Below are 21,765 nucleotides of genomic sequence, written 5' to 3'. Positions count from 1 at the left end.
AAAATGCTACAGGAAATAGAAAGTAGCAGCCCTTTGAATATCTCAAGTCAATATATTAAATTCCTTTGTAATCTTTTGATGGATTAGGAGGACTCTGGACCTGGCATTTTAGTTCTCTGGACAACTGTCTGTTAAATGACTAATATGGTACTAGAGAGAATCAACATCTAAAAAGCCACATACAACAGGCACTATAAATACCACACACACAGAACAGCACATGCCCTGCTAGAAAGAAATCCCCTGAAGATGGACTCCAGCATGAGTCCGAAAGCTTGGAAGACAAAACCTTTCTGGTCCCGGTGACCGACCCAGATTGGATCCTGCAACATTATCCTGGGACACATATATTCACCTTCATTCATGAGAGGCAATCTCTATGCAATAGGCCTGCATTGCCTGATTTTCATTGTAGCCTGTCAGCATTTAGCTAAACCTCTTTCTTTTTCTCTGATACCAGGTGATAAGCAGAAGTTTTGACAAGTTCCTGGCAGATTATAACTATGCTTTTTGAGTTATGCACTGGGTGTGCTTAGTGGTGCTTGGGTTTAATTTACTGTATGATAGAGCATTTTTCTCACCCTGAACATGTAATGGACTTTTGCCCTCTTCTTCATGCTAGCAGGAGGTAACCCGAGATGTAATCCAGCCTATATGGAAAGTACAATGTTTGAGAAGAGTCGTGCATCGTTCAAGTTTAACTAATAACAATCCAACACTGAGGCTTAACAATTGTTGATAAGAAAGACAAAAAACCCCAAAAAACCTCTGAATATGGACACTGCAATACCTGGAGACAGCAGAGCAAAAGAAAAAGAACTGGGGGAAAAATTGCAAAATATAAAGTCTTGCAAATAGAAGTAAAATGACTGTGGCTAAAGAAATAAAGATAATAGGGACCTTGGGTGCAATCCCAAAACAACTGGAGCACCACTTGAACACCATTGGCACTGACAAAATCACCATCTTTGTCTGGCCTTCAGGTGCTTTGGCAAATAGCTTAACCCCTTCCTCTCTGTGGCAGTCCCTAAAATATTGGAACACTGCTATCATGTCTCCTCTGGTCCTTCTCTTCACTAGACTAGCCATGCCCCATTCACCGTATGGTTTAGCCTTCAATCCCCTAATCATCTTGGTTGCTCTTCTCTGCACTTTTTCTAGAGTCTCAGCATCTTTTCAATAGTGTGGTGACCAAAACTGGATGTAGTATTCTAGGTGTGGTCTTACTAAGGCTTTATTCATATAAATTTGCATCAGTGTGTGATACCACTTGACATAATTTATGTGGATGATAAATGAAATATTATTGTGGCTTGTATGGGATTTCTACACAGAAGGTCTCTAACCAACCCATATACATTCCACTAAAGTTTTCACTATCACCATTGTGGCCCTGGTTGAGAGTCTAATTCAAATTCCCATTGTCCCAGCAGCAGCAAATATTTAAATAAGTGCTTGATCTGCAATACTTCAACAGCAGAAATATTGCCTCTAGGAAAGACATCTGGATGTCTGGATCAATTAAGTAACAACTGCCCATCTGTCCTGTTGTAAACAAAAATCAGAAAATCAAGCTTTTCCCTTTGCCTTTGTCACATAATACCACCATACAGTTCCGAAAATGTCCTCAGATGTATTTTTATTTATTTAATTAGGGGGGAAAAAACCACAGTGGGAAACCTTAGAATTGGAAATTAGGGCTGTAAAGTATTTAATTGCCACACTGTGACACATACTGATGGTTTTTCAAGATTCCCCCAGCTGCTATCTGATCTCTTGCTCTGCTTCTGTGTGTTGTATGGTGAACAATAAATGGTATAATAAATATAGGATCTTTTCCAGTCCCAAGAGATATGTAGGCTATTAGTGATATATGTTGGTTGTAGCTTGACTGCTCAGAAATGAGTATATTTTGAATTTTGCCTCAAATATATTAATAGAAAAAAATAGTCAGAGGCAGCACCTTGTTCTTTCAATACTGGGAAACTGAATGAAGACACAAAGCTGAAGGCTACCTACCTTGTAAGGAACAATTTTAAAGGATAATACTGTATAAAAAAATGCCATTAGGGATACAGTATTAGGCATAGAGTCTAAAAAAAAGAATCTTACTAGGTTTATTTCTGCCTATTCTAAATGAATTCAAAATGATTTATTTCTGTAGATATATATATACATTTGCTCTGTAAATGTGACATATTTAGACTTTTCCATGACCCCATGGCAATGAGATCCCACCTTCTAACCCAAGGGTCTTCAAACTTGGCAAGTTTAAGACTTGTGGACTTCAACTCTTAGAATTCCTGGGCTAACATGACTGGAGGAGGAATTCTGGGAGTTGAAGTCTACAAGTCTTAAAGCTGACAAGTTTGAAGACCCCTGATCGTAACCCATTAAGCAATTACATTTGCAATTCACAGTGAAAGAGGAATTAGAGATAAAACAAAGAACAAAAAAAGTTTGGACAGATAACAAGTGGCACAGAGAATTTTCTTCTCTTTCTCTAGGGGTTTGTGATGATTGCCATAGTAAGGTGTAGCTTTCTTGTCTCAATATATCACTTCTTTGGGCCATGTAGTTTTCTATGAATGGAGATATATGACAATCGGCTTTTATATCCACAAGAATTTTCTGAGTTGTGTAAGATACTAGAGGCAGAATTATATGCAATCTGTACTATGCAGAATATTATACTTATTACTGTGTACAGAATGGAAAAATTCTGGGACTTAACTTGATTCTGATGCATCCTAAAGTCAAATCCATTTCCACAGTGGTTAACTTCTCAGACAAAATGCCTCAAGCTAGTAGTCTCCCATGTCTCATCCCCATAGTGTGAAAAATGCACCAGATTTTTCCTGTCAAGATAATTGTGATAAGGATTGGAGCATTAAGGAGCAACCTTACAAAGCTCTTGCAGTGAAATATTGTGTAAACTATACAACTACTTTATCTATGCTCGTTGAGTCAGAACTCACTGTACTGAAGATGAGGGTAAAAACAGATTTATTGGAAGTGAGGACGGTGCTGTAAATAAAATATACAAGCAACTTCATCATTTTGCCACTGATCTAGGGATGGTGGGGGGAGAGTGGCAACAGCCATAATGAATCAATTACTTATTCTTCTGTGTTTTCCAGTAGCTGCATATTTAAATGTCAATTCTAAGTTAAAACAAAACACAGAACTCCTTGAGCATCTTTGCAGAGGTAAGTAAAATAATGCTCTGTAGTTTCCAGGAGGGATTTATAATCTCAGCACATCTGGAAGCACATCTCCACAGATGGAGAAAGCTGCTTTCATTATAATCTAGCATATGGTTACGGGGACTGTTTACAGAGGCTGCAAGACACTAATTAATTAATAGCTCTTCTTATCAGTCTAGTTTAGATGTTCTTAGTTCAGATACCTTTCTCCTTTTCATGTAGAAATTAAGCTCTTATCACATTGCTTTTTCTCTCTCATCCTAATGGAATGATAATTGATATATAACTTCATCCCGATACATACTTTGAGGTGTGACCTTACGACCACAACCGAGCCCAAAATTTCTGTTGCTAAGTGAAACATTTGTTAAGTGAATTTTGCCCCGTTTTATGACCTTTCTTGCCACAGTTGTTAAGTGAATCCCTGCAGTTGTTAAGTTAATAACATGGTTGTTAAGTGAATGAGGTTTCCCCATTGACTTTGCTTGTGAGAAAGTTGCAAAAGGGGATCACATGACCCCCCCCCCAAGGCACTGCAACCGTCATAAATATGAGACAGTTGCCAAGCATCTGAATTTTGATCATGCAGCTGCTGAAGCGTCGGGGAGAGTGCAGGATTGCAGAAGGTGAGTCAAAACGCCTCTGTGTCTGCGCAAAGTGCTCATCTAACATCTTCGCAAAGTGTGCGCGTGTGCGCAAAGCGTGCGCGTGTGCGCAAAGCACGCCCATCAAGCCACACCCACCGAACCGGTGCTAAAAATATTTGAAACACACCACTGGGCATTACATTTAAAAGCTGGAGTAAAGTAGAGGCTTTTCCAAACTGCCAGAATCTGTGAGAATTTCTATGCAAGGACAGCTATTGACCATGCTAGTTAGGTAGTCTGAGAGAGTGCTAAACTGGGGAAAACTGAGGTGGTTTAAGGGCACTGAGTTGTTTTGAAAGCATCTCCAGTGTTTCTATGACTTCAGTAGTGTTAGAGATCTGAGGTGATTGTGGCTTTTGTCCCCACTAGAGGCCACTCTTCCCTCATTGTCTCCTCTGACTCCTGAGCTTCATAATTTGCAAGAGGAATGGTAGCTTGCTGGCTCTTCAGCTTCTCCTCAATACTTCATGTAAAGGAGAGAGGCTGAAACCCTCAGATTTTTCTAGCTTCCTAACCTAACTCTGACCTTGACCATAACCTTCAACTTTGGAAAAAACCCACTTGCAAAATCCTTCCCTAATGGTTTTTATAAAATAATGTTTGTCAAACATGTACAAGATAACAATTATAGGTATGAACCAGAGGTGGTATTCAGCAGGTTCTGACCAGTTCTGGAGAAATTTTGAGTAGTTCGGAGAACTGGCAAATGCCACCTCTGACTGGAGATTTTACAGTATCCTTCCCCTGCCATGCCCACCAAGCCACGCACACAGAACCGGTAGTAAAGAAATTTGAATCCCACCACTGGTATGAACATAAACCTGTACAAAGGAAGTAAATACAGATAAATGGGGATAGTAAGACAGGGACAGTAGGCACATTGGTGTGCTTATGCATACCCCCTTTATGGACCTCTTAGGAATAGGGTGAGGTTCACGGTAGACAGTTTGAGGTTGAAGCTGTGAGGATTTGAGGCTGTAACAATGGAGTCGGATAGGGCATTCCAGGCGTTGACCACTCTGTTGCTGAAGTTATATTATGTAGGTAGAAATAAGGAGTGAGAGGATTTTAATTATTATCTTGTTATGTTATTGGATCTACAGCAGCTTTAGATATTCATCCCTTATTGTAGCATTCCAGATAATCAGAGACAAAGGTAACCAGGGTGTCCCTTGAGATTCGTTCTGAGAGTTCAAGGAGTGAAGATGATGGATGTAGGGAAGTGCTCTTTGAGAATCTGGAATATGTAACACGGGGCTACATATACATATGCTGTATAAGCTGAATAAGAACTATTAAAATCCTGTAAATGCTGCCCCTTTTTCTTTGTTAAATACAAGACAGGTGTGATGTACATTTGTCAAAAAGTGAGCCAACCGCTCCTAGAATTGTAATATTTCAATTTTGACTCAGGATGTTAATGCTTGAAACTGAGCATCTGTAGATTATTATTAAAAAACGAATAGCTTTTTTAACCAGGTCCTTCATTGCTTTGGCAGACATTTACAGCTTGGTGCAATTCCCATCTGCGGAAAGCTGGAACCCAGATTGAGAACATTGAAGACGATTTCAGAAATGGACTGAAACTGATGCTACTCTTGGAAGTCATTTCAGGTTTGTTTAAAGATAGCACCTTGTCAAGATATATTTCCAACTCGGAATCTGCCTCATGGTTTTTCGATGTCATGCCAGTTCTGACTCCAAAATTTGTTGCTGATTGAGATGCAACATTTATTATTAATCACAGCTCTATTAATAGTATCCCCCCCCCAAAAAAAAACCTAATATGCAAGTCAGAAAAAAGAAAACGTAAAGAAAGGGAAAACAAATGCCAAAATTGTACAACAAAAATATTCATATAATCACAATGCTTGTGCATCAATCAGTTTCTTGTTCCAATGGACCGTTCTCAGTTTTGCTTTCTTTTTGTAGTATCCGAGATTGCACTCAGTATTTTTAAATACAATTTTAATACATGTTAAAATCATTGAAAAACCTTTGTTATTAGTTTATAACATTACGATAAAATGAAATATTAGTATAATTATATGACTATACTACTGTTCTATGAACTTCAAAGACTTCAAAAAAGTACTCGTATCTATTGCATTAAAAAAGTATGTAATGAGAAGAAAAAGAAAAGACTGTATACTTCTAAGGAGAAGAAGAAAGAACCTATATGATAAAAAAATAGCCAGATAACTTAAAAACCCAGACAATTAAATAATTAAACCAAATAAAAAACTTAGAAGTACTACTTATCTAAACTGTATCTAATTCTAATATAGACACACAAACATATATTTCAGGTTAAACATGATATTGAAGCATCATTTTCTCTTTCAATTCTCTTTTGGAATTGCATAAATTTGAACACAAATGCATCAAAGCAAATTTTATTAAGGCAGCACTTGGAGCATAGGAGCAAAAGCATTCTTTCAACCATTTTACAACAGTTCAAACTCAATATATCCAAATTTCTTCATAGATGGAAATATACAGCTTTTGGATTTAACACACCATTTCAACCCATAATTGTCTTTCAAGAACCTCGTTAACATGATAATGTTACATAACCAATAGGAATTACAAATGGACATGTGATGGCATATAAGCCAAAAATTTTCAAATTTATTATATTACCAGCATAAAGAAATGAAGACCAACTATTTTTAAATAGTATCTTTGTTCTATGGATTAATCTGAAGTAAGACTTTGGTGTGGGATAGTAAACACTACTTTCAAATCATTTATTGCTGTATTTAGAGCAGTTCTAGGTACCCGATGGCCCTCCAGATGTTGATACAGATGTTGATAAAGGATGCTGAGAGCCATCTCTGGATCCTTTTCCTTGGATCAGAAGTGGACTAAATATTAAAAACTGGTACATTAATTTTTAATGCTTGACGCATTCTAAAGGACTAAAAATGAAGCTAAATAGAGAATCTACAAACTGTATATCATAGCTTGGAAAGACGCAACCATTTTTATTGCATCAATAAAATTAAACAATGAGTAAAAGTAAAGTAAAAATAAAGTGAGTCGTTTTATTGCATCGGAAATTAGCTCAGTCATTAAAACAAATCTTCAAGTAAGACTAGATTTTAGTTTTATTTGTATATTTATTTATTAAATTTATATATCATCCAGTTCACTTAGCAAAGCAGTTCGGGATGGCTTACAATTAAAATCATAAATATAAAAATATTAAAAACATTAAATACAGAGGCAAGAAGCAAAAGGCAATTTTGGTGCAGTAGTTTGCATCTTCTCTGTTAATCTACCAGCCACCTTTGGTTTTAGATAGCAAAGAGCATGCTTGTCTCACTAGAGTAGTACAGCCAGATTCCAGTACTCACAAATATTTTTGATTTTCTTTCCTGCAGGAGAAAGACTTCCGAAACCAGATAGAGGAAAAATGCGCTTCCATAAAATTGCAAATGTCAATAAAGCTCTGGATTTTATAGCAAGCAAAGGTGTCAAACTTGTCTCAATTGGTGCAGAAGGTATGTGGAGAGTATCCATAACAAGATTTCTTTCAGTTATAAGCTTACATTTTTAGTGCTGCTTGGGGTCACTATATATACAATATACCTTCAAAAAACAACTGTGAACTACATTTCAAAACATATCTTTTTTCTATGGCACACTTCTTGTTTGAAAGAGCTGTAGCAGAGTGCTTGTTTTGAACAGAGAAGGCCTTACAATCTTCAGGTACTATTGAAAATGCTTTTGTCACTCTTAAAATACAGGTAGCCCTCGACTTACAACAATTCATTTAGTGACCACTCAAAGTTACAAGAGCACTGAAAAAAGTGACTTATGACCATTTTTCACACGTACAACCATTGCAGCATCCTCATGGTCATGTGATCAGCATTCAGTCCCTTGGGAACTGGTTCATATTTATGACATTTGTAGTGTCCAGGACTTATGTGATCCCCTTTGGTGACCTTCTGACAACTGAAATCAATAGGGGAGCCTGATTTACTTAACAACCGGGTGACTAACTTAACAACTGCAAGATTCACTTAACAACTGTGGCAAGAAAGATCGTAAAATGGGGCAAAACTCACTTAACGAATGGTTCACTTAGCAACATAAATTTTGGGCTCTATTGTGGTTGTAAGTCGAGAACCACCTGTAGAATCAGTTTTAAAAGTAGAACTACGAATCTGCCAGCAAGGTATCATGAAATAAGTATGCATGAGGAACATAATGAATCCCAAATGACAGCTACCACCAGGGGTGGGATGCAAATACAGTACTTTTACTACAGGTTCTGTGAGTGTGGCGAGGTGGGAGTGGCTAGGTAGGCGTGGCCATGTGACTGGGTGGGCATGGTTTCTTCTTCTTTTTTGCAGTACTCCCCCCACCACCCTCCATTTCTTTTGCCTCCTGGGCCTCAGGGAAGTTGTTTTTGCTTCCAGGAGGCTTCCCTGAGGCCCAGAAGGCAACAAATGGAGTGCGGCGGGCCTGTGCAGCCTCGCCCCCCCCCCCATGCTCTGTTTTTTTGCCTCCTGGGCCTCAGGGAAGTCTCCTGGGTGAAGCAATAAGACAGCAAGAGGGATCTTGGCACAGCTGATTGTCGGCACAGCTGATCGTCGGGAGGGGGAAAAAAGAAATAGCAGTTCAGCTGAACCTGTAGCTGTTTTTTTTTACTTCCGGTTCAGCCGAACGGTAGCATTTTTTACCACCAGTTCTCCTGAACAGGGCCGAATCGGTAGAATACCACCACTGGCTACCACATATTATTGTATTGATGACCCTGCTGTAAATTATCCATTCCATTTCTCTCTAGAAATTGTGGATGGCAATGTGAAAATGACTCTGGGTATGATCTGGACTATCATCCTCCGTTTTGCTATTCAAGATATCTCAGTGGAAGGTAAGAATATTCTGTATAATGTTGTCTTCAACTTTTTGTGTCAAATGGACTTGGTTCCAGATTGAACAGGCTATAGCTTTATTGACAATAGTGAATTCTGATGTAAATATCAGTATAGCAATTAAGCAACTTATAAAGAAGCATTTAGGACTGCTTTTTGCTGATCCGCTTTGTTCTTTATTATTATTTCTAGTAGGCTAAACAGATCCCATAAAGAAACAGAAATGTGAATTATGTTCTCTTCTTCAAAAATGCATTAAAACATGTGATACTTTGATATCCAACAATCTGCCTTTCCTACAAGTGGACTGATCAATTGGAAACATAGAGTTCCTTGTGAATCATAGAGCTAAATTAGATGATATACAAACAATATGTCACACTTACTAGCTTTTTATTTTGTTCATTTACTTGTAAGCTGACCTTATCTGGTTTGGAAATTAAGTAGGGCCAGCCTGATTAGCACTTGGGTTGGAGGCTACCAGAAAATACCAGGTTGTAGGCAGCATTGGGAAATTGAAAAAATATCTCAAAGGCGGCAACTGCAAGCCAATTCCATACTGTTGATAAGAAAACAGCATGGATGGATCCACCAAGTAATCAGGAGTAAAACTTAGTTCAAAGGAGACTTTAATTTTATTGTAGCTATTTGTAACCTCAAATTATTTCCTACATATGAGAACAAATTATTATTATTATTATTATTAAAAATAACTTCATATGGCCAAATATAAAATTTAAAGAAAGCTCTGTACTTAAATAGGGAGAAATGCACACACACAAACAAAGAGAGGTGATTGTGAAGGTTGATAGGAAGATTAAGCAGCCGCTTTCAGGTACAGCATTCTTGACAGAGAGCTTATTGGAACACTATTATTTTCTTATCATCAGATAAATATAGTAATAACATACAGTTTTGCAACCTCTAGTTTAGTCCTGATTCATTTGGGAGGGAAGGTGTGGATCTATGGTCATCATCTCCTTGAAGAAAGGAAAGAGGGATATCATCAATTATTTAGGATAGTGATTGAATTAATTTGCTGAAATCTTCTTGACATCTTTTCACGACAGGGATCTTTTTACACTGTAAAAGATTTCCACTTAGATTCTGATTGAATACATTCCATGTCATTCGCTTGTCATTCTTCCCCATTATAATTGATAGTAGAGTTGAAGGTTTGGGGTTTTGTTTTTTTTAGTAAAATAAGACAGTGAGCAAATGTCTACAATGTCCTCAGATTCTTGTGGTGACTTGGCCCTGGGAACTTTATTGTGTGAACTTCCTAGTCAACATTATCATCTGAATCCAGCTTCCAAGGAAAGCAGTCAGAACAAACTGCATAACGAAAGAATAAGCACAAAGAAAATACAACATAGAGGATTTTTATATATAAGAATGCACAAATATCTGTCTTTCAAACCCAAAAGAATTTCATTTCAGACTTTTCCAAATGAACAATAATAGCGGTTCAAGAATGCAGCTCTCTGATAAATTATTCTTATTGGAAGATCTGAAAATACAGTTAAAGAAGAAATTCAGAACAGACAAGTTAGAATGAAAGTCCTATTTATAGTAGTGGCCGGGTTCAAATCATGCCCCTCTTTCTCTTGCCTGCCCAATATAGTGTCCTGAGAGCTTCTTGTTTTGTCCTTTGGTTGAGAGGAAAGATTGATACTCTTATTACTGTAACGGGTCTGTAGGACCTCAGGTTCTTTGCTTCTGTCTTCCCACTTTAGTATATAGCTCAGCAGATGGATAGTTTAGCAATGCCTGGAATGGACTTTCCATTTTCTATGAGTTGATTATCCATCCAGTAAACATAGTAGGACATTTTAGGATCTTGTATTGAGAAAAATACTAGAATTTGCTGCACTGGAGTTATGAAATACAAGGCGTGAATAGTACGTTCTTCTTAATGTAAAATGGTTCTTTTCCAGGGAAATATATATTTTATTCAATTGAGTGATAACATCCATGTGGAGATTGGAGAATTCTTTGGTAGTATACTGTATGTAGATACTGCAGCATTTTATGCTACTTTGTAAAGATTGTTTAATATTGTAAAACTTTGAAGTGAATAATTTGGGCAGCTATAGATTTTTTCCCAACATTTTACTCAAGTAAACAGCTGCCATCCATTACAGTAGACAATATGTAGCAGATCAACCAATTTTTATACTTCGTTGGTTAATTGAGAGGATAATTATTCCTGACAAATTTACCCTGATTCTATTGTACCAATTAAATCATTTTTAAAAAGAAATGTCTTATGAATGATGACATCATTCCTGAGTCAGTGAAGCAGGATGCAATTATTAAAGAAAAATACTGGTAAGTGATGAATGGCTGGGTACATGATGGAAAAAAATCATAAGGAAAGTTTACAATCAATTCTAGAGTTTTTTTGTCGTATAAATGCCCCTTGTTTTGTAACAGACAAAATGTTAACTTTCAATAATTGCATTTTGTAAGAAACCATATGGAAGAAAGAGAGGGAGATATTTTCATAACTAAACTGGATAGTGTATTCACCATTTTTCTGATACAGAGTTCCTTGGAAATTCTCTCTGTATCTGTTGAATTAAGCAATATCATCTGAGGTAGATGTCTAACCTTCTAAATCAGCTGAAGCTCTGCTATGTACTGTAGCGAGTAAATTGAAGTTCTGTTATTCTTTATAAATTGAAGTTCTGTTATTCTTTATAAATCTTCTTTGATGGTATTTTCAGAGACATCTGCCAAAGAAGGACTGCTGTTGTGGTGTCAAAGAAAAACGGCACCTTACCGAAATGTGAACATTCAAAATTTCCATCTTAGGTAAAGTGAATCATTTATAGATGTAAAGACTTTACTATTCATTATGTAGATGTGTTCTATCCTTAGTGGTACAGTTGAAAATGGAAAGCACACAATACAACATATTTTCTTTGTAGTTTGAGAAGGGCCAGGAATAACTCTACAAGGCTAGCATGAGTATAGGGGCTCCCTGGTTATTCTATCAATTAAAATGTATACCCTATATTAAAGGAGTCAGCAGTGTGTTTATTTCACATGTCACCATGGATGCTCTTTGACTGATGAGGCCTAATTAGAGAGGAAATTACTACAACTAATATGTAGGGGAATAAACAAGAAGTCCCAATTGCAATATACTGACAACAAAATATAAAAAAATCAAACGCTGTCATTTTCTGTCTTACCTCCATCAGCACAACGTAAATCTATTGTGTATTTTCTAGAAATTAATTTATATTGCAAGTATGTTGAAATTTCCAGAAATAGTGGAAGAAAGATCCCTTTCACAGAACCTATAAATACAGTGAAAATTGGGCATTGTGGCATGATTAATAAATGCTAATTTTTTCCCAGTAGTTGATGCTGAGATTAAAAAAAAAAGAAAAAAAGACACTTGTTTTTGTTATGGATCTAAATAAACATGCAAGCTTTCAAGTTTCAAAAATCTCTTACTCCAAAGAACGGAAAGCAATAAAACCTTAGGTGTACAGTGTGTAGAAAAATCCAAGACACAAATAACGTGAACATCATGGTATTTATGTTGCGGCTTTTGTTTTGATCTCTGTACAATGCCCAGAGTTACCATTGTGAGACTGGAGATCATAGATACTATGTAAATACACATACATACATATAAGCAGGGGTGGGTTTCTACCAGTTCTGTCCACCTCTATAGAACTGGTAGCTCTGAAGAGCAGCAGACATAGAACCGGTTCTATGTCTGCTGATGTTTTTGCCCACCTGCCCACCTGGGCTCTTACCTGACCTTTATTTCCTGATTTTTTTCAACTTCAGCTGCCATGCGAGGCACAGCTGCAGTTTAAAAAGCTTGAAAAAGGGGCTTTTTGAAAGGCTGCTTCTCTGCACGCAGCATGCTGATGACGATTTACAAGCGCGCCCATGCAGCGTGCAGGGAAGCACATCGTAAACCACCGAACCTTGTAAATGACCGAACTGGTAGTTAACCCTGTTGGATCTCACCCCTGCATATAAGAATAGAAGAAAAGATTTCTGTTGTTGAGAATGGTCTCTTATCTACAGATAGTTGAGGTCTCTGCAGGTAGTTAAGAACAGGTTTTAACCAACTATCCTATTTTTATAGATACTTGTAATTACTGGATTGTTGGGTTTGGCTTCAAATGCCATTTAAAAAATAATATATATGAAAAGTGCATTAAAAGTGGTAAAATAAATAGACTCCGCTTCCCAAGCCTGGCATCTTCAGAAGAGCTGGAAGTCTCAGAGGTGCTTTTTCAAGAGGCAACTGGACTTTTTGGTTTTTTTCTGAGGATATTTCGCTTCTCATCCTCTTGAAAAAGCACCTTTGGGACAACCATGACCTGGATGACTGAGAATCTCCATAGACAAGAGCTGGGAGTGTTGGCTGAGATATTCTGTTGCCGAATGCAGGATAAACTATCTACTGTAATGTATCAAATAGTGGACTCAGAAGAATTATACTTTCTCCCACATGAAACTTCCTACTCCTTATAAGGAAGGCATTGGAGAAAGGAACTCTCCTGTTCAACATGTGTTACTGTCTGTGTACGGCACGTCATTTCCATGTTTGGTTTCTAGACACAATCCATTGGAGCTCTCAGAAATTTCAAACATTTTCATCCCTCCAGACTTTTTGGACTGTGTGAATGGCCTGCTCTTTTATTGGCTACTGGTTTAAAATTTTACTATTGATTTTTTAAATGATATGCGAGCAATATTTTCTGAGCTACCCGGAGTATGCCCTGGATATCTAAATGCAAATAAAAAGATGGACAAACCACTGAGTGAAATGAGCAGCCCATCTGTTCCAGCCAACTGTAGGTTCTTGCACTGTGAAAAAATAAGCAAGCAGTCATTTATCATCTAGTGCACTGTGCATGAAATTTCTCTGGGCTCTTTTCTGCACAAAAGTGTCTAATGTCAAGAAAATTTATCTTATAATACCCTAAAATGTCTTTGCCTTATCAACATTTTAAATATTTTTTATTATGTCTTGAAACTAGAAACATTGGTTCACAAAAGTATACTATAAATTTCTCCTATGTTCTGCACCATTAAATGAGATTTAGCCAAATTGCAATCACCACTGGAATTTTATGAACTACTACTATTGGACATGTGGTACAATTGCTGAATTTTGTCAGTTTTCGCTGTTTGACAAAACCATTGTTTCATTAATATATTGTCACCTTATTTTTGATTTCTTCTCATGAAGCTGGAAAGATGGCCTTGGTCTCTGTGCACTGATTCATAGACATCGACCAGATCTTATTGACTACTCCAAGCTTTCAAAGGTCATTAATTTTGCTGGTATGGCATGACAACTTGCACCAATCTGGCATGATGATTTGCACTGATTTGGCTCACACACTACATATATAGAGATATGTGTGATTTGTAGTTTAAAATGAGCCTTCTTTCTTAGGTCTTGACCTGCAGCCTTCCTGAAACAGGTGCTCTCTGCTAATTTGAAATTTCTCCCACTGATAATGGCCAATCACTATGGTTAAGACTGCAGCAGGTAATCCCAAGTAAAATAAGCCTGAAAAATAAGCCACCATTTGGACAAATCTACTTGGACTTGGGATATTCAATGTAGGTCTGTCTCCAACTCACAGCCAATTGGTTAGTCTATGAGCATTATAATCCTGAGTAAAGATGCATTGTGAGATTCACTATGTTAGAAAGTATTCAATAGATGGTGCAACCCTGTGAAATGTTTAACTGACACGAAGATAAATAAACTGCACAATATTTATATCCCACCAATTTCAGTAAGGGTTAGTCATGTCTAAAAGCTCTCTAGATTGTGCAAAAATAATTTAAGTATATTGACATTGTAGATTTGATGGGGGGATGTGCATGCACTTGTGTGCATGTTAGTTTTTCTTTCTGCATGCCTTTCTTTGCTTTCTGGAAATCTTTGGAGAGCCATAGAAGATCTTTTTTTGCATTGATGCATTAGGGTATGCTCATACAATATGCCAAGCTGAAAAGCTTGATTTTTGGCTGCCACACATTGTTTGGTTCATATGCAGCATGAGTTAAATAGCAGGCATAACTAATAACTAAGCTTTTAGTTTAGCAAGTGGCAAGTCACATTCATCCTTTTGTATATCTGTCTGAAGCTTACAGGGGGAATCCTTAAGGGCAGGGAAGGAGAAAGTGAAGGCAGAACTTCCAAAATCTGTCCTACCAGAACAATTTTTCAATAGTTCTCTAGTAACTCTGAAATATCAGTATCATGCACTGGAGTAAATTCCACTGAAACATTTTTTTTTTAAAAAAAAGATATAAGGGACAACTGCTTAATTCCTATATTATATAAACATACTTGGGAGTAGGAGTGTCAGCAGGGTATGGTTAAAAATGTCAAGATGGAAGATACGGTGCAATGGAAATCTGCCTGGTTTTTACATGCTTCTTAGGGGAGAATTTTATTTTATTTTAAAATGCTGCTATTGAGTGAAACTCTAACATATTCTGTCCTTGCTTTTGAATTATTGCAACCTTGCTTAACATAGGATTTAACAATTGTAATTTCTGCTTCCTGTGCAGGACGACCCTTTGGGGAATATAAACCTGGCCATGGAGGTTGCTGAAAAATACCTGGATATCCCAAAGATGTTGGATGCAGAAGGTGTGAGTTAATGTGCTTTTAATAGGCAGCAGGCTGCAACTATTAAAGTCTTTTCATCCTATATGTTATAAGGAAAGGATCTCCTTCACATAGTTATTTATCAAATGGCATTCTCCCTGTCATTTCCACTTAGACTGGAATAAGAAAATGCTCTCTGTTGTAATTGAAATTAATTTTCAGAAGGGAAATTTTCAGTCCCCCCTTCTTTTCATTTAGCTATCCCTCAAACACCATGTAATTCCAAGTAACTCAGAAACATAAATCCAGATATTTCAAGTAAAATATCATTTGAAGACCTGTATCAATTGGAATTATTTTTTAAATCCAGCTAAAATAATTGCCTTCTGAAACTCCTGGCAACTAAAAATGCAGCAAGTCAGGGACAAGAAGACCAGACTACCCAATTCAGCCGGAATCCCTTTTTTATGTTTGTTGTTTGTACAAGGCACTTTAAAAGGGGCAGGACTTCATTTCTGGGATTACAGCTGCCATCTTGACTTTTTTCCTCAGTTGAGATAGCAGAGACATAACAACACATTCTTAGACATCTCCGAAGAGAATTAGCATCAGTGCTGAATATTGTCAGTTGAGAGCAACATCTATCAGCGCAATTTATCCATGCTTTCCCTGAAAATCTTCCCTGAAGATAATTCAGGTCTATGAAATGACTTGTCATCCCATTTTGTTTATTATTGGTAGGCTATGCAGTCAAGAGCAAAAAAAAAAAAGACTTTATTTTTTTGGGTGGGTTTTTTAATAGGTTGTAGTATTGAGATACTTGTCCCCATCTAATGTGGTTACATGGATTTACTTGCCTCATTTGGTATTCTACACCCATGGTACAGATACTACAATGGTTTCATGATTTATAACAGATAAGCAATTCTTTTGTGTTCGCTGGCAGATTTGAAATTTTGAAACTATGGCTGGTACTTGCTTTATTTCAGAACGGCTGTCATGGTGGAAGTATTAATTTATTAGAAAAATAAAGGCATAAAAGAACCCACACTAATTTCTTTTTTATTGATTTTATCTTGGTCTTTCTACAGGGCTAAGTGGGTTCATTTTCAAATAAAAACTTGCCCTGCAGCTATTCATCTTGTTTATATTCTAAGGATGTGAGATTTATGCAAGCCCAAGACATCCTTATAAATACAGTACATTTTTAACATGACACCTTCTCAATTGTTTTTTTCCCCCAGTTTTAAAAAATGGATAGGCCAGGGGAGTTTGGCAGGGCCAAAGGATATCTACTGGCTTCTTGCTTGCTACCTGTCTTTCTTTTGGAATGGCTTAACATTGTAATGTCAGGTTCATTAAATATCTTTTCTCCTGTTGTCATTGGATATATCCCAAGGAGGAGACTATTTTATTTCAGGTTGGAATTAACTGTTAAAGGAATATGGATCTAGTCAGTCCTTGAGAGGAATATAAGTCTTGATGGAAAGTGATCTGAGATCTATAAACTTTACTTTCAATGAAAACATATGCTTTCATGGATTTCTTCTTAATGGGAAATGAATTGGGCAGCCTAATGTCAGAATATTGGGGTATATAAAATGGGATCAAGCTTGTCAGGCATACTTATTTAAATAATTGAGTAGTCAATCCTCTTTAAAAGATTTCATGGCTAATCATTCTTGTTTTTATTGGTGCTAGGAAAGTAGACTACTTTTGCTCTGTAGCTGCTATGATGATGTATGGGTTGTTGTTGTTTTTTTGCTTATTCTGTGATTTATTTATTGAATTTATATTGCCTCCTATTCTCCCATGATGACTCAAGGTGGCTTACAGAATATAAAACCACATTTAAAACAATAAAAACTAACAAAGAGAATTAAATAAATATAGTACAATATAACAAAATCACCCCCCAACTCCCACCCACCCCCCGGTGACAGCAGATCACAGGAGCCATTTAACAGGCTCCATCCTGCTCTGGGTTCCCCAGGCCCACTGGCAGAACTAGGTGTTTGGCACCTTCCAGAAGTGTATTAGAGTGGGGGCCATTCTAATGTCTGGGAGAATGATGTTCTAGAGAGAGGGAGCCACCACAGAGAAGGTCCTTCTTTTTGGTCCCACCGGGTGGTATCTCCCTCGGGGATGGGACCTGCAACATTCCCTGCTTTCTCGTTCTGATGGGTTGGGTAGATGTGACCAGCAAGATTCCTTTCTGTTTTCTTTTTAGAAGATATAGTTTGCTCCCTTATAAAATGCATGGGTAGTTTTCAGAAACTCCTTGCTTAAAAAATTATCACAGTTGCTTTCTTTCACACTTCCACACCATATCTGAGGGCATTTGTCAGGCCCATTCTTTATATGTGCGACAATATTAAATCTATACCATGTGGAAGTGAAATAATAATAGCACTGAAATCTGTACTTGTATTTTGGAAAGGTGATTCCTTTTAAACAATGAAAATAACAATGCAGATATTACTAAGGACATACTACCTTGAACTATTTTTTTTTTTTCTAGAAAGAGCCTTTGACAGGTGGAAACTTCTAAGCATCCATCAGTAGTGTTCCTGTGCATTCAGAAACACAATATATGGTTTCTTCAGATTGTAAATTTCGGTCAGGTGAACCTCAGCATTTCAAAAATCCCTCTGTATAATTATAGACATGGGATATTTTCAGGGGGATAACAAAAGTCAAGATGACAGACATTTCTGTAGTACTGAAGCCATGCATGTAAAAGGGGGGTAGTATTTTGAATGTGAAGGTGTACCCAACTTCTTGACTATTTTAATTTTCCAAGTACACACTCCTGAATATACGCCAATGTTTTTGAAATCAAACCATATAGTATGCCAGCACCTTATTTGTCTGCAAGTATTCCTCTCAAAAACCATGGATATTTTCAATTTTTGTTCTCCAGGATTTCCATTTTAGCATCAACACTTTCTTCTTCCAGTCTAAATGACTCTAACATACAGAGAACAAAATGGAGCACTTGTCGTGTCTCCCTTGCTTGCTACTGTTCTTCTACATATTGTGCTTGTTTTCTTTCTTTTTTTTCTTTTCTGATAGACATTGTGAATACCCCCAAGCCTGATGAAAGAGCAATCATGACTTACGTTTCTTGCTTCTACCATGCTTTTGCTGGAGCTGAGCAGGTATTCATCATCTCCTTTTGGATTGCTATGTGCTTTGTGTGTTTCAGGTTTCCATTGGCCCTTAAACCACTTTGCTTTTTTTTTAATTAGGACTGACAGATAAAGTATATGGCACTGTTAGAAACACTGTAGTATTAGACATGCACAAACAAGCATAAATAGACGCATACAGAATAAATAAAAACAGATAGTCCTCAACTTATGATCGCAACTGACCCTGGAATGTTGGTTGTAATTCACTGTGGTCATTAAGTGAGACAGCCACATGACCACCTCACTCAATGAGCACAATCCCAGTTCTCTACATTGTGATCATTAAAGTAACTGTGGAAGGGTGCCTCAGGGGGTAGGGGAGGCCTTGGCAGGCCTGGCGCTAACTAGCATGCGGAAACCTGCCACAGGCTAGCTAGGCCTACCTACATGCGGGTCCCCTGCCTCCCTTCCGACTCCCAAGAGGCCTGGGCCTTCTTCCTACCCCACCATGCCACGGTCTATTTATCTTTCCCTTTGCTGAGAGATGAACCAAGCTGTTACTAATCTAGAAAACTAGGGAAGGCGATTTTCCTCAAAGCTAGAGAGCAGAGGTGTTATTCAGCAGGTTCTGACCAGTTCTGGAAAACAGTAGTGGAAATTTTGAGTAGTTTGGACAATTGGCCAATACCACCTCTGACTGGAGATTTTACAGTATCCTTCCCCTGCCACGCCCACCAAGCCACGCCCACAGAACCGGTAGCAAAAAAAATTGAATCCCACCACTGCTAGAGAGGCAGGAACACGAAGTCATCCCGCAAAGCTCTTGATCTTGGACCAGCCTTGAGAAAGATTGGCTTCATTAGCATCATAACCGTTGGGCCTACCTGTCAGCAGCTGCAGGGAAAAGGACAGATAAGTGGCTTTGACCGTGATGGGGCAGGCAGAAGGTCTGGGCCTCTTGGGAGTGATGGGGATGGAGACAGGTACTCCACAGACTGGTGGGCCTAGCTGGTCAAAGTCTTTCGGCCCATGGCAGGTTTCTAAATGCCAGTGGCCTAGCTAGCCGAAGCCTCCCATTCCTCCCAGTGAGGAGGGGGGAAGGGATCACAATGTTTCCACAGCCATAAAGGTGGATGCGCCTGAATTTTGAGTGTGGGTGCTGCAATGGCCAGGACTTCAGGCCACAGTCATAAGTCCCTTTGTTCAGCATGTTCAAATGGTCACTGGATGAACAGTTATTAAGTCGAGGACTACCTGTATAATTACTGTGATGATTTTTATCCCTTTTGCAAGGCCACTACCATTTTCCAGGCAAAGCCTACCCACTGGGGGAAAAAAATATTTTTTGCAGCGTCAAGGCAGTTTATAATGATGGAAGGAAAGCATTTCTCCGGCTGCTCTAATATGATTAGACTGTCTGAATTATTCAGATTCAATATAAATATTTTAATAGTTTTCAGACTGTACTCTGGTGAAGTCTGACATTTTTCTGCAGCTAATCATCACTGAGGAGAGCGACAAGGACAGACAATCTTCTTAGAAAAAGCATTTACCTTTGCTATTAAACTATTGCAAAACTAGAACTGCCATAAGAAAATCCCTGAGGCAGTTTTCCCCAGGATCATAATTATCAGACAAACTAGGATTAGACCTTCGGGAATTTCTCAGGCAAGGTGGCCATTGGTTATGTGAACTGGATATACTGTAGTAATCTCTATATATGTGAAAATCTAAACCTTTTTTTGTAAAAGGCTGGGGCCCAGCAGGAACATGATCAACTAACTGTGAGGACACATGGTGTCGCCAGGACATACACATAATTTTTTTGCTGTGTGCAGAGATTCCAGGGTATATTGTATATGGAGGGTAATATTTGGCTGTAAAGTGAAATCAGGATTTTATTAAAAATTATTGCCACTGAAGGAGTCATCCTCACTTTATTATTTTCTGGGTAAAAAAATCAGAGGTAAGTTAATTCATTCCTCTATTTTGCCTCCTTCCCTCAGTCCTTTCGTTCCCCTCCTAGATAATAGTACAGATTCCATCAACATCGTATTTTGTGACAGTCCACTGATAATTTGTTGTTTACATTACCAGTGGTAGAGATGAAACACCAACTAGCTAGCTGTAACAGAAACCTTTGCAATTAATCAAAGATTAAACTGGGAATTACAGAACACAATCAACATTTCCGCAGCTTTCTCCTAATATTAATATTTTTTGGTTAAAAAAAACTATGAGTAAAAATAATAATTGCATGGCTCTCATTTATTTATCATGACTGAAGTTAATGTGGCTATAATTCTGCAAACCTTTTAAGATGCTACTGAAAAATGTCTGATTTTATTATAACAGATTAACACTGCTATTTCTTTGAAATGACTATTTGTTAGTACGGTACGTTTGAGCATCAATAAACCTAGAAAAATTGCAAACCAAAGTGTATGTAATAGAATGTGACGTTCTTAATATTGCTAAATTAATTAATTGATAGTTGCTTTTTCCAAAAATTATTCATCCTGAGACATTTGTCACTAACTACTTTTGGGAATATTATTTTTACAATAGTTCATGATTATATTATTTTTGCTTCTATGACTCTATTAAATTTTCTTCAATGAAATGTAAATAGATCAAAATACGTTTACATATATATATATTATGGCTTTTCTAGTGTATTTTATGAAGAAATTAGGAGATAATAAAACCATGTTATTTTTATAGCAGGTTCATAAATTAAAAACAGATTAAGTCAGGGTCATGATCAGATTCATAAATTAAAAACTACTACCTCAGGAGTGATTTAAAAAAATCAACTGATATTATATGATACAGTTATAATACAATACTGTAAGTAGATACAGAAAATCTAAGGTCTTTCTCAAAGAAAAATGTCAATATGTTACAAGACTGCTTAACATAAAGGCTTTAGCATAGAAGTAGTGCTAGTTTTGAAGAAATACTAATTTTTATGACATTTGATTTTCAGCATAAAGTAAAAGGGAATTTTAATTCAAATTGCTGGTTGTTAGCTATAAAGCCCTAAATGAAAAAAGGCCTGCTTACTTGTAGGACTGCCTGTCTCCTACAGTATATGCATGGCCAATTCAACCTTGCAGGGTTGACATATTCCAGAGTCCTTTGATTAAACAAGGCCGTCAATCAGGATTCTGGAGCTTTCTCTCTAGCAGTTCCTGCACTCTATGATAAGATTTCCCCACATGATCCAGATGGCCCCAACTGGCTGTTGTTTAGAAAGGGCACAAAGAATTGGCT

The 21,765-nt window shown here is 37.4% G+C and overlaps 1 protein-coding gene across 1 annotated transcript in view; it reads left to right on the top strand.

The window, feature by feature from the left end:
- The window catches only part of ACTN2 (actinin alpha 2), a 64,260-nt gene that overhangs the window by 9,518 nt on the left and 32,977 nt on the right, over positions 1 to 21,765 (top strand). The window contains exons 2-8 of the mRNA XM_026669413.2: positions 5,353 to 5,467; positions 7,240 to 7,359; positions 8,655 to 8,741; positions 11,472 to 11,559; positions 13,973 to 14,051; positions 15,316 to 15,397; positions 18,431 to 18,516. Coding sequence (XP_026525198.1) covers positions 5,353 to 5,467; positions 7,240 to 7,359; positions 8,655 to 8,741; positions 11,472 to 11,559; positions 13,973 to 14,051; positions 15,316 to 15,397; positions 18,431 to 18,516 — 657 coding nt within the window. The remainder of the gene's footprint in view (positions 1 to 5,352; positions 5,468 to 7,239; positions 7,360 to 8,654; positions 8,742 to 11,471; positions 11,560 to 13,972; positions 14,052 to 15,315; positions 15,398 to 18,430; positions 18,517 to 21,765) is intronic.

The sequence above is a fragment of the Notechis scutatus genome, chromosome 1 (genome assembly GCF_049901735.1).
Source record: "Notechis scutatus isolate UNSWTSFEM ecotype Mainland chromosome 1, rNotScu1.2, whole genome shotgun sequence".
Classification (NCBI taxonomy): Eukaryota; Metazoa; Chordata; class Lepidosauria; order Squamata; family Elapidae; genus Notechis; species Notechis scutatus.
Note: the sequence above shows the minus strand (reverse complement) of the source record. Positions and strands in the feature narration are given on the sequence as shown.